At 36.4% G+C, this 14,281-nt stretch overlaps 1 protein-coding gene across 3 annotated transcripts; it reads left to right on the top strand.

The window, feature by feature from the left end:
- Positions 1-95: 95 nt before the first annotated feature.
- On the top strand, positions 96-13,913 carry LOC126709252 (DUF724 domain-containing protein 2-like). Of its 3 annotated transcripts, none has more exons than XM_050409400.1 (10): positions 96-717; positions 1,922-2,341; positions 3,434-3,910; positions 5,243-5,354; positions 8,698-8,838; positions 11,066-11,253; positions 11,724-11,817; positions 11,898-12,002; positions 12,608-12,766; positions 12,840-13,913. In XM_050409400.1, exons 1-10 carry the CDS (start codon positions 163-165, stop codon positions 13,637-13,639), a joined length of 3,051 nt encoding a protein of 1,016 aa, XP_050265357.1. In that variant the 5' UTR covers positions 96-162; the 3' UTR covers positions 13,640-13,913. The 3 variants fall into 3 exon arrangements, with proteins under 3 accessions (XP_050265357.1, XP_050265356.1, XP_050265358.1); XM_050409399.1 differs by having other exon boundaries at positions 98-717; positions 11,721-11,817; XM_050409401.1 differs by lacking the exon at positions 8,698-8,838 and having other exon boundaries at positions 100-717; positions 11,721-11,817.
- Positions 13,914-14,281: the final 368 nt, after the last annotated feature.

The following is a 14,281-nucleotide window of genomic DNA, read 5'->3' as shown; positions in this document are numbered from 1 at the left end:
GTATTAAACTATAAGGGAAAAGAAAAGAAAAAAAAAAAGAAAAAAGAGAGAAAAAAAAAAAAAAGGGGTTAGGGAGTGAAGTGAGTCTCACAGCTTTGACCGTAAAAAAAGCGTAGATCCCCGAGGGTTTCTCTCTCTCTCTCTCTCTCTCACTCATGAGTCATGACTCAACCCCACCCTACTTGTAATACAACCAAAATGGGGAGCTTCGGAAGTAGCAGCGAGTCACAGCCACAGCCACAGCCTCAGCCTCAGCCACAGCCACAGCCACAGCCACAACCACTGCCACATCAGCTTTTTACAGTAGGCACAGAAGTCGAGGTGAGCAGTGACGAAGAAGGGTTCAAAGGCTCTTGGTACATAGCCACTGTTCTTGAGTCCTCTATTTCCAAGAAGCACAAGAGAGCTCGGGTCGAGTACAAGACTTTGCTAACCGAAGATGGGTCTGAGCAGTTGAAGGAGGATGTTGATTTGTCCTACGTGAGACCTTTGCCTCCCAAAGACGACGTTGCTAACACTAAGAATTTCGTTGAAGGTGAGATTGTTGGTGCTTATTGTAGAGACGGTTGGTGGACTGGTGTGGTTAAGAAGGCTTTGGGAAAGTCGAGGTACAGGGTTTTCTTTGAGAACCCACCTGATGTGATTGAGTTTGAGGTTAAGGATTTGAGGGTGCACCTTGAATGGCTTGAGGGGAAGTGGCTTCCGCCTGCAAAGCAGGTATTCCATGTGGCTTTTAGGGTTTTTGTTGTTGTTGAAAATGGGTTTTAATTTGTGGGTTTTTGTTGAATTGGTCTTTTTAGTTGGTGCATGTGCTAAAAGCTGTTGTCTTTCTAGGTAATACTTTTGTGGGTTTTTGTTAATTTGCTGATCTACATGTGGTTAACTTGTATTCTGAAGGATTGTCTTTTGTTTTGATGGTAATATGGTGTTTTTTTGTTGCTATATGTGCTAAAAGATGTTGTTTTGAGTGGTATTCATTTTGTGAGCTTGTTATATTGCTGATCTACATGTGGTTAACTAGTATACTGAAGAACTGTTTCTTTGTTTTATGGTAATGTGGTGTTTTTCCTTGGTGCATGTGCTAAATACTGTTGTCTTGATGGGAAATACTTTTGTGGGCTTGTTAAATTGTCGACCTAGATGTGCTTAACTAGTCTTCTGAAGGATTGTTTCTTTGTTGGACAGTAATGTTGTGTTTTTTGTTGGATTATATGCTACTGTTATTGTTGTTTTATTTTTTATTATCTGTATTAATTTGGTTGGCTTGTTAAACTGCTGATCTTGGTGTGTGTATTGTATGTTTGTTTAATGGTAATATGCTTTTGATTGTTCAATTGCTTATCTAGATATGTTATGTGGTTAATTAATATTTTGGAGGGATTTTTATTTGTTTGACTGTGGTATGGTCTTTCTAATTGTTTTGGTGGGTGCTAATCTCTTGGGTTTGTTCATTTCATGAACTAAGTAGTACTTTTGATATAATGAAATGGTATGTCAAAAGAACACACACACACACAATTTTAACTGTGTTGTAGTGATTTATGAGCAGACAATGTTGTCTTGAATCTCTTGATAGAGTTTTGTGTGTGAATTATATGGTATCTTCATAGTACTTAATGTTTAGTACTAATTTTACTTGGTGTCATCAGATTCTAATTTTTACTAATTTGTTGAAATGTATGCACTGTATTTATACAAATGGTTAGGGATGATACTATTTATACAAACGTATGTATTTATGATACTATTTTTTTTTTATCCTCGGTTTTAGTGTGTTTCAATTTATCTATTGAATATTTTGTTTGTATGTTACTGAAGATCCCCTATTTCTATTTTGCTTTCTCTTCGTTTATATAGCTACATATCTGTTAACTGTTCAACTTTTATTCCATACGGCTGATTGGGTATTTTGGTTCTAAAGAAAAAGGCAGAGTCAATTTTTAGCTCAGGAACGGATGTGGAAGTGAATATCAAAAAAGAAAATTTACGTGATGCTTGGTTCCCTGCAATTGTCATTAAAGAAAACGAGGATGACACATTCATTGTGAAGTGTCAGAGCTCGAGAAATGGTGATGAGGCTGGGCTTGAGAAGATTACTGTAGATTTACTTCATATTCGGCCTCGTCCTCCACATCCTCCTGTGAACAAGAGATATGACGTGTTGGAAAAAGTGGATGCATTTTGGGACTTCGCTTGGCGGCCTGGTGTGATTGTGAAACTTTATACTGATACAAGATATCTTGTCTTTTTCAAGCTTGCGAATGAGAATAAGATAATTAATCAGTCAGAAATAAGACCCCATGTGGAATGGAAAGATGGAAAATGGGATACAGGATCAGAGGTATGGTCTCTCCCTCTCTATGGTGGCAATGAATTTAGGTTTGCTATTGTTATTGTGGCTGGCATTATTATGCTCTTGACAAACTTATGTATCTCTTTCTCTATTCTTCCAAAAGAAAGTGTAAATGTCATGCTGCCCTTCTCTATTTAAATGATCTTTATGTTTTCATAGTACCTGTGGTGGATAAATCATTCCTTAGAAAGGGGACAGAAATTAAATTCTTTTATACTACACAGTGCATAGGGCCAACATGAGAATATCTTTGTAGGATGGATGGCTTGATTGGATGAACCCACATCTATTTTATTGCTTTTGATAGTTATGAGAGAAGCATGGGAAGTGGCCATAAAAATAAATTCATTAAACAATCAATAATGTTCTTGAATCTCCTTGGAATCATAGTGTGTGTTTGGTAATAGCTTATAAGTGAGCTATTTGCTTTTTAGCTTTTATGTAAAGTTTTTTAAAACCTCACTTTTTCAAAGTACAAGTATATTTACCACACTTTTAGTAAAACATTTTCAGCAAAAAACTAAATAAGTTATTCCCAAACAGTCACATAGTGTCGGACTCATCTAATGCTAAAGTTAATGTGCTAAAGAGTGGTTTCCCAACCTTCATCAGGAAAGGGACAATTGGAAGATTGACTTGACACGTAAACTAAATTAATTTTTATGACATAATATTTGGTGGCATTACTATTGTTTAACATGTGTTTGTTGGTATGAGGTATATTTAGTAACAGGTTATATAATAAATTTTCTAGACTTATCAAAAAAAAAAAATCTAGATGGTTATTGTTTTTCCTAGGAAGTTACTTCCAGCTGCATCATTATTAACTATTTTGTTCTTATAAAGATTCAACTTTGGTGCATGACTTGCTAAGAGATGCATACAAATGACCATGCCTAGGCAATCAAGTATGTTATTAAGTAGGTCTTTAGATAACAGAGATGAATTTAAATTAAAAGTTTAGTGGCATGCATGAGATAGAGTTATTAAAGTTACAATCACTTTTTAATGAATACTTTTATAATCATAAGGTGGTATTACACATTTATTGGTAGCTTAAATAACAAGAGTTTGTTTCAGGAAGTACTGCCTGCTTCAGATGTTCAAGAACGGTCAGGACATGCTCAAAACAATACTGGTAGCCCTGTGATAACCACTCAAATTGAAAGTTCAGGTGTTGCAAAGGATAAAATTGAAAATAGAACCCCTCCTTCTACAAATTCTGTGAAGAGTTTGATGGAGCAGCATCCTAACGAAGGAAAAGAAGTTACTCCTGCCTTGACCCCAAGCATGAAGACTATAAAATTTAAAGTGCCCACTCCTAATGGTGATGCTACACGGACACCTCCTTCAAAAAAGTTGAAAACAGAGAATGCTGCTGAGGCCCCATTATCCATTACAGCAAGTCAGTCAAGGAAGACGCCAAGCAAAGTATCAATGAAAGTACTTTCTGGAATGGCTACTCCAAACAGTGGTGGTAAAGGATCAAAATTATCAGGTGTCATTGGGAATCAACCTTCTTCTAAAACTGAGAGCCTTGGTAGGCAAAGGAAACCTGTGAGTTGAATCTCTTCTTGAAATCATTTTAGTTGTTCAAAACCTCTATGCTGAATTTTCAATCAAGATAAACATGGATATATTAATGTAAGAGCTTTTTTAGGGGAAAGGAAATCTCTCCTATTAGTCCTTCATTTATGCCCTTGCCATATACAGTATACACTCAAATTTTAATCCGAATCAAACGTGAACATATTGAAATAAGAGACACCATCAACCTTCACATGATTTGCAATTCATGACAAAGTCTCACCTTGAAATCTTATCAATTAACCCCTTGTCCCATCCATAATGAGTACTTGTTCTCTTCTCAAAGTTTCTACTCCAAGTTAAGATTGCAAATTCAGAGGCAGAATGTACTCTTGAACATTAGCAAAGCTAACATGGGATTCAGTTATATATCTTACATTTATAGTCTATTTTGCAAGGTAATGTATTTACCCTTGGTTTTTTTCACAATTCTTCTTTTAAAAAAGGGAACCCTGTTCTAGGATTACTTTAGTAATTTTACAGATATGGGTTGTTTGATCTCAAAATGTTTTTGCTTTTAGTGCGTTTTAAATTTTTTTTTTTTTTTTTTAAATGGAAATTGTATCATAGGATTATTTTAGTACTAAATTAAATATATAGTTGCTATACCCAACCCAACTCTTATGGTTTATTGAATTATATGCTAACTTCCAGCTTCACAAGTGTGTGCACATTCCTGCTATTGGTAATTTTCTTCTCTCTTTTTAAAAAAGAAAAAGAAAAAGAAAAAAAGAGTGCAGCCTTCTTTTCATTTTTTATTTTTTGTATCAATTGGTTGCTGATTGATGTCAGCAGATGTAGGCCCCATAATTCGAGATCCTTAAAAAATGAAAAGAGGGGGTGTTGGGGGGGGGGGGGGGTGTGGAATAAAGAATTAAAGAAATTATAAAAAGAATAAGAAGATATGTGGGCTTTGGTGCTGTGGACTATAGTATTAAGTATTCTTATGTGTGCTTGCATATGTCTTGAAACAAAACTTGCTGACATGATTTCTTCCGAATAGCCAAAGAGAGAATTGCTTGTTGAAGTACCACTTAAACAAACATTTGTGTATAGCTTGTAAGACTGTTAATGAAAACCTCATCCATTTGGCTTATGTGGGGTGGATTCTGCTCAAGAAGCAATTTTGTGTTAAAGGTATCTAGTGAGAACACCTTGATTTAAAGTAAACCATTCTATATGATTTTTTTTTTCTTTTCTTTTATCACATTGAAGGGCGATGATAATCACTTATCTGTGCATCAATTTGTTTTTTCAGTGACCTGATATGGCTAACCAGGGCATTTTCCTTTCCTTGTGCAGTGGACTAAGCAACGGGAGCTTGGTAAATTGGACAATCCAAGACCAAATCCTGTAAATACAAAAAGAAGATATACAAAGACACCAGTTAAAGACCCACTGACTTCAGCATCAGGTATATATAGTCCCACATGTACATTTTATGGATTTTTTTTTTAGTTATAAACTTTGGAAGATTAGGGTTAGATGAGAAGGAAGAGAAGACTGAAGGAGATATATTAGAAAATCGGTTTAGGGCTTAATTTTTCAGTCCCTCCACCATAGCATATATTTCTATTTTATCCTTAAGCTAATACAAGACTAACAAGCCAATTATAAAATAACCACATAACAACTAATGCTAACACTCCCTCAAGCTGTTGCATATGGATCAAAATATACCCAGCTTGGAAGATAATCGTGGGAAGGAGGCACTAGCTAATGGATTTGTAAAGATATTACCTAGCTAATCATTGGAGCGAACATTGGGGTGGCAATTTGTTTCATCATCAATAAATCTTGACTAAAACAACAGTTTGCATCAATATGTTTGGTGTGATAATGGAAAACGAAATTGTTGGCAATGAGGATGACAATCTTTTTATTACACATCTCCGTAGGAAGAGGAACACCACCACCAATATCTTGAAGAAAAGAATGAACCCATAACATCTAGTAACAAGGTTACTTTCAACCAAGGTACAATAGCAGAGGTAGACTTCCTATCAGAGCTGCTACTAGCCCAATTAGCATCATTGAAACCAATAATAAACGGGGAAGCAAAAGGCTTGTAGTGCAGTTTGCGCCCAAGTGATCCTACGGAGTTAAAGCTGATTTTCCTGCATGTATTATTTGATTGGATCCTTTCAAATAACACAAGATATGACAGACAACTTCAAAATGGGGTTGATGAGAGGCATGCATAAACTGACTAATCACACCAATGATATAAGTAATGCCAGGGCAATTACTAGTAAGATAAATCAAATTCCAAACTAAACTTCTGTATCAGCAACATTAGTAAACAGTTCACTCCACTCACAATCAAGTTTAACTGTAGAGTCCATAGGAGTCTTAACAAGATGAGCACTCAAGAGTCTTATTTCTGACAGAAGATCAAACACATATTTCCTTTGAGAGAGATTCCCTGAGAGGAACGAGCAACTCCACTTCCAAGGAAATAGCAAAGAGAACCCAAATCTTTGATATGGAATTTTTGACCCAAATATCATTTCTAATCAGCAATTCTGGTGGAGTCACTTCCAGAAATGATTATATCATTCATATATACAATCAAAACAATGGTATACTGATGGAAGAGTGGCGTAAAAAGATTAAATTAGCAATGTTAGAATGCTGAGAATTATACTCAAGCACAACAGAACTGAATCGATCAAACCATACACAAAGGGATCGCTTCAAATCTTATAGAGCCTTTTCTCAGTTGACCTACAAGATGTTCACTACTGGCTAAAACATGTCTAGGTGGTTGATCCAAGTGGACCTCCTCCTAGGAATCTCCATGAAGGAAGACATTCTTGATATCAAGCTGATATAAAAACTAAGTGTGACTAATAGCAACAAAAAGCAAAGTCTGGACAGTATTGCAACGGGACAGAATGTCTCTAGATAGCCTACTGTTTGTTTCCAAGGAGGAAAGTTTTCTTTGTAGATTTCTAGAGGAATTTTGTATTTGAAAAGTCCCTTAATGCCTCTTTTCAAGCATTAATTCCCCAAAAGAATAATGCTATTAATATTATGGATTTTCGGCCCATTAGCCTTATGGGAAGTGTATCAATTATTGGTGGTTGGTGTTGGATAAACTCGTATCTGGGACACAGAATGCTGTTGTTGGGGGTTGGCAGATATTGGATCCAGTCCTTAGCGCGAAGGAATGTTTGGATAATAGAGTGAAGAGTTGTATCCTGGGTGTGATTTGTAAGTGGGATATAGAGAGCGTATGATCATGTAAATTGGGACTCATTGCTTTATTTATTGGAAAGGTTGCGCTAAAACAATATGGTGTTTATTTTAAAGGATGAAAATCAGAAAAGAGAGTTAATCAACCAAACAAATGTTAGCGTTGGAGTCAATGACCCAGGACAGAGAAGATTTTGTTGCACATGTAACATTATCGGAATTGGTTAATGTAATAGTGAAATAAGAGGAAAGAGAAATATGCATTTTCTGAATTAGCTTGCTAAGTTAAAAAATGAGTGTTTCCTGAGAACCAAAACTAGGAGTCATATGTATAGCAGAGCTTAAGTAGAATGTGATTGTGTAGTATTATTTTTGACCTGATGTGCGTAATCTAAATTGCCATACCCCAATAGTAACATTCAATGTGATTGGAGCACCACAATGATCACACTTCTTGTAACCATGTCCAGCATCATGACCGTTACCACGAGAACCACTATAGGAACTACTATCTCCACTACTAGAAACTAAAGTAGAAGACTCTTCAAAGTTATGTAAATAGAGCCTTGGCCTAAGGATGAGTTAAGTAAATGAGAATGAGCATTGGCGGTTGAAGTTAAGGTTTCGCTGGCAAGTTGAAGGTAAGGTTTCACTAGCAATTATGATCTTTGGAACCATGTAGATTAGAATCTAAACAAGACTAATGTAGTAATCATAAATTCCTTCTAATGTTTTTGTTGCTCCAAATTAGTAGTAAAGGGCTGATACTGCCAGAATTAATTCCATGGTTCTCAAGGCCGCTGTAGTACTTAGACAACGATTTTCTGTACTGTTTGGTGAAAAAAAAAAACATTATGCTGATGCAAAAAGATTTTGCAATAAAGTCCTAAATTTGCTTGGAAGAGCTAAAGAGTCACGACTATAGTAGCAATATGGAGTTCCATGCTATGCCACAACCACCCCATAACAACGGAATACTTACTCATCCAATTCTCATAGGTCGGATCCTCTGCATTAGGACATCTAAACACCTGTCAAATATTTTTATTTTTGTTTCCCACTTAAAAGGACTTTCACAAAGTGTGCCCAAGCAAGGACATATGTCAAACTTATCCAAAAAAGAAAAAAGAAAAAGCAAGGACATCTGTCAAATGTTTTGTTGTAAACCATTTAACTTCTTTGAGGTAATTGATTTTGGCACATCATCATTGTTAAGCAAGGATATTTTTTCTTTAGACATCACAATAGACTTTTCTACAGCCATATCAATTACAACCAAGGTTGTCAAAATTGCAATCTTAGATTGTAGGATCTTCCTACAATCCCACTCCCCTGAATCGATTTGGATCGAGTAGGATGTGGAATCACGATGGGATCGCATGCCAGAGCGTAACGCGATCCTATTGCATGGGATTAGATGAATTTGTTTTGGTTATTGGGGCTCCAATTTCGAGTCCAAGCCGAGAAAAAAAGGGCCCTGCTGAGTTTTTTGTCAGCTCAATCCATTGTGTAAAAATCGAATTTTTAATATAAAAAAATCCCCAAAATCCCTAACTCAGCACAATCCGAGAGAGAGAGAGAGAGACTGGTGTGCTTGCTGCGAGAGAGAGAGACTGCTACTGTGCCGAGACGACGTCGCGCCTACTGCCATGCCCAATCGAGGGAGACAACTCCTGTGCCGGTGATGCAACTCCGTGTTGGTGAGTTTTTTCTCTGGTTCCGGTGCCGGTTCTTTAATTTTTCCCCATATTTGTTGGCTTGTTCACTCATCTAGTAATTGATATAGATTTTCATGCTTTTTGCTGGGGCTAAGTTTCTGATCTTAATTTGACAGAAAATGAATTGTTTGGTGATCATTTAGCATTGTTTACTTTACGGGGAAAATAAAAATGGATTTTGGAATTTGGAATTTCTTATAACTTGTTTTCTAGGAAATGGATGGTTTGTTACTTTCAGTCGTGTATCTAAAAATTTAATCTAAGCAATTGAAACTCTTTTTTATTTTTATTTTTTAAAATTTATTTAAAAAAAAAAAACAGAGATACAATACAAGCCTCAGAACTACTCTTTGCTAGTTTTACAAGCTTCTTCAGTCTCATAGTTAAACTCATTGTGTAATGTGTACCTCTTTTTGCCTCTATTTTTTTAAAAGCTGTATGACTGTCTTTTAAGTTCAGGTCAGCATATTTTGCTATGTTTTATACTCTATAGCTTTATGGTTTTTGTTGCATTTTGCTCATAGCTGTGCTTTTAAGTTCATTTTATCACTTGCCCTGAGTTCTTACAACTTATTCTTGCTTGGAACTGAGTTTAATTATCCTTCTCATGATGTATAACTTTTAAGTTTTAACTCTATGTTTAAAGGCTTTCTCAAATGTGAGTTTCATTGTGTAAGTTGAAGTAGATAGTAATTCAAAAAAGGTTTAAGTGTAAGTATTGAGGGATTATTTTTTCTGGGGAAATTTATCGACTTAAGCATTGTTTCGCTAGAACTAGTTTAAACGTGGAGCCATGTTCAAAAGTGCTTGAGGAAGTTAGGAAATTTTTTGGGGAAAAAAAAGGGGGACATTATGTAAAGTTTGTGGTGTTAAGAACTTTGAAATTGTAACTTTGAAGTTTTGAAATTTGTCATTTGGTCATGTATTTATAATTTGGTACTTAGTAGTTATTGCTTTTTATAAGTAATTTCTTTCAAAGTTTACTATTTTCCAATGATTAACATATATTATGAATTATATATATATATATATATATATATAAACTAGTAATCATAAGTCATAATATATAATGAAAAGTAGAATCTTACAATCCTCAATCCAATTCACGAGACCCCCTCACCAATCATGTGTAGAATCCCAATCTTGACAACCATGATTACAACCAAAGAAGAATGCAATATGGTGGTGAGTGTAATGCATATATGGAAAAGATTATGTGGCATGATGACATAGCATCAAAATGCCACATGGGATGCATGGGGGCCTAGCTTGGCCAAGTTGCGCAAGAAGGCCAAGGCTAGTTGAATTTCACATGTGCCACATGGTTATTGTAGCTAAATCCAAATTTGCCAAGTTTGTTATGGTAATTGAAATTGGAGAGAATTAGTTACTGGCACATGTGCATGTTAGATTCTAGGAAGTTGTTGGAAGTCATGTGCTTTATTAAATATTTTTATTTAATTTTATAAGTAAATGTGCTTTATTAAATCTATCATGTGATAAATGTTACAATTGTATTTTAGCATGTGATAAATGTGAGTTAGTTGTGGGTGATGTCGTCTTGATGCCATCACCCGTGACTAAATCCTAGGCTGTAAATATCCATGTACATGCATTGTAATATTCCTTGATTATTTTACTATAAAAGTTCCAGAATTTCAGGTTTTGAGTTTAGTCTGAGGTGTGAGTTCCTCCTCTTCTTCTGGACTTTCCCTTTCTCTCTAGAATCTTTCTCTGTAGAAAGTGCAAGTATTTTGTGTATTGCATCATTTGGTATCGGAGCCTAGCTCTTGGTCTTGTTCCGTTGAGTGGAGAGGAATTCTTGCTCCATCAGATTCAGCCTGCAGAATTTCCTCCTGCAAAATTCATCCAGCCCCATTTCTTTATGCTCAAGTGCCAAGGTTCTTTCCCAAGCCTCATGAATTTCATTTCCCCTCTCATAAGAATCAAATCTATTGGAGTGATATTACACAACTACAAGAATACCCATAAGTTAATTTCATTTCCCCTCTCATAAGAATCAAATCTATTGGAGTGATATGACATGTCTACTAGAATACCCTTAAGTTAATACAAGAATAACTAGTCAATTAATTAATAACTGCATAGTGACATACCACTAACACTAACAGATTGTTATTATTGTTATTATTATTATTATTATTATCATCATCTATTGGAAAGAATGTTGATGCTTTATTATATGCAGGTAAGAAAGGCAATGCAAGTGGTGGCTCTGCAAAAGAAAGTGATCAGGCGGGTGTAAAAAAAGAAGCTGGAATACCTTTTATCTTAGGGTTAGAAGCTAAGGAGATGGGAGGTTTAGTCTCTGGAAATCCTCGACATCTTTCAAAGAAGAAGAATACAAATCATTCAACAAAAGACAAGGGCATCATGGTAAGTGTTATATTGGGATTCACCTTATTTAAGTTAGAACTCAGAAGTAAATTACAGCCAATTATCTAAATGTCAGGGGTATTTAGTGTGCCACTCTTTTTAGGCAAAGTATAGCCATTTTAGTATGGTGTACAATGCATGTGTGTGTGTGTGAGGCACATAGATTTCTATAGCATTATCAATTTAATCAATATGTTGGGGCCTAGTATTCAAATTGTGGATTGAGATTGAACAGCTCTGGACATGATTCCATTTGACATTATCTAAAATAAGATACAATACCAGGTTGTGTCATATCAAGTTGCTAGTAATTCAACTTTGGCTAATCTTCTCCACCGCTGGTTCTGTATCTAGACTTGGTACTCAACACCTAGTGAATGGTCCACCATAGTGATTTGTCTTTTCTCTAATTTCCATTTGTTACTAAGCCTGGTGGAATTGGTTATGATTTTGTTTTTTCTGTGCAGGAGATAGATCAGCAGAAATCTGGGGGAAGCAGCAATAAAAGAAAGAGAGGAAGACCACGTAAATTAGTAATCACAAGCTCAGAAGCTTCACTGGGAGGTATATAATAATTTCAAGCCACAATAATGCACTAAATATTTCTCATTTTTACAAAAACCACTGTGCATTCTGATTTGTAGGTCAGGAGCAGAATGGAGTTGGAGGTGCTGCTAATGAAACTGATGTAAAAGATCATCTAACTCAAGAAGTTGCTTCAGATATGGTTAAAGGGGAGCAGTCTACAGGTATGACTGTGCAATCTTATTCCCCAAGGGGTAGCAGAATCAGCTTGGTACTATGTCTTATGAAGTGGAGGCCACCAATGTGAATAACCCTGTCTTCCTCCCCTTGGGGCCCAAACTAATAAAAAAAATTGATTTGTTCAACTTTAGCTTCTTTTTTTCAGTCCCCAAATAAGTAGCTTCTGAAGATTATTAGAGACCAGAAGCAAGGACCAAGATTATAGTAAGAGATAAAATTTGACTAGCCCCAAGAAGTAATTTGGGGGGGGGGGGGGGGGGGGGGAATTTCCCGCCCCTGGGAAACAACTTCATTACGAATCATTGCATGAAAGAAAATGTATTATCCTGTTGTCCAGTAAGAGGGAGGGGTTGGGGGGGTGGGGGGGGGGAATTTCCCGCCCCTGGGAAACAACTTCATTACGAATCATTGCATGAAAGAAAATGTATTATCCTGTTGTCCAGTAAGAGGGAGGGGTTGGGGGGGGGGGGGGGGTGATTTCCCACCTTCCTGGGAAACAACTCCATTACAAATAATTACATGAAAGAAAGTGTATTATCCTATTGTCCAACTGATGTCTGGAACTGAAGCTATAGCTTGTATTTTGTAGACTCTCATGATGCCTCCAGAAGAAAATTAGCTGAAGTTTCTGGGACAAATTGCACGTCAAATGATGCTGTTATGACAAGGGTTGACAATACTGATGATGATGATCGACCTCTATCAGCATGGTTTGGAGTGCAGAGTCCACCAAATGTCAATGAGCCAAGTAAGCTAGTTTTACATATTAATTCATTCCCTGTTATAGCAATATGTTCTGATTATATTTGTTTTCTGCTTAGGACCATTGTCTGCTGGAACTGCTGATGAACGCAGTGAAGAAAGAGAAGGACCAGTTGATGGAACTGCTGATAAACTCAGTGAAGCAAGAGGACAAGTTGATACTGCACAGCAAGTTCCTGCAACTGTTGATACTGAACAGCAAGTTCCAGCAACTGTTGATACTGAACAGCAAGTTCCTGCAACTGATACAACAGGTGACTCTGCGTTGGATGAGAATAGAAGCTTGCCATTTGTGAAGAGCTCGCCACTCTGGAAGACAATTGAATCTATGGAAATATTTAAAGCATTGCCACAAAATCCACATTTTCGTCCTTTGGTTAAGTGTACAGAGGCATACCGTGAGGGATTGGCAATTGGTAATATGGTAACTTTTTCCAGTCTGGTTGAGAAAATATCCAAGTTGCAATTCGGTGATCCTAGAAGCATTTTCGATAGCTATTTGGAGGGTCTTCGTGACTTGGAAAAGCAGGGATTTGATGTTACACTTTTAAGAAGCCGTATCAATGAAATGATATCATTTAAAGGTAGGGAAGCACAGATTCTGAATGAGTCAAAAGATGCTGAGGGCAAGATATTGCATTTTGATCGTGAGAAAGCAGAAATGGCTGAAGAGATGGCCAATATTTCTAAGAAGATCATTGAGTTACAGGAAAAACGTGCATCAATCGAGTCAGAAATGGAGAACAAGATACGTGAAATTGCCAGTTTGCAGATGCATGCAGATGCAATCAAGGAAGACATTCAGAACAACCGGATTAATTTTGAGAAGCTAGCTGCTGCCCCTTGGAAATCAGGGTGATATCCTCCAAGATCCTGTTGTCTCCCTTACTGTTCATGACCCCAATAGTGCTGCATAACTGTAATGGTAGTTGGTTTAACTCCACAAGTTTAGAGTATTGGCGATAGAAGTAGGCATTTGTTTTGACTCCAACTACGTATGCTTTTATGACTTCCTTTTAGTTTTGTATCTAGCCTTAAGATATCACATACTGGATGATTGATGGCAGGTTTAGACTGGTTAGTGATTGATTGTATTTGGGCTCTTGATTATATATATCTGAGTTTTTATGGTAGTGATTATATATTTATGGTAGTGATTATGTTATAATATTTTTATTGGCTCGCAGTCACCAGTGGTGTCAAGTCTTGGTATTTGGCATAAGTAGGGTTCCCCATTATGCAAGAGAGTAGTGTGTGAGGATGAGTTCATATATATTCATTGGCTTATTTTGTTTAAAAATAAGCTGTGTTAAAGGAGATTAAATTCAATAATGATGTGGTGTAAAACCCTTGTTTTACACCATTCAAACCCAATATGCCATATCATCGTTTTACAAGTAATTAAATAGGGTATGCCACACAATTAATCCTCGCTTATACCCATCAGAAATTCAAAACTTAGCAATGCAAACTCAAGTTCAGACAGTCGTCTGCGGCCTAT

This window comes from Quercus robur, chromosome 12 (genome assembly GCF_932294415.1).
Source record: "Quercus robur chromosome 12, dhQueRobu3.1, whole genome shotgun sequence".
Lineage (NCBI taxonomy): Eukaryota > Viridiplantae > Streptophyta > Magnoliopsida > Fagales > Fagaceae > Quercus > Quercus robur.
The sequence above is the reverse complement of the archived record's forward strand: the minus strand, read 5'-3'. Positions and strand labels throughout refer to the sequence as shown.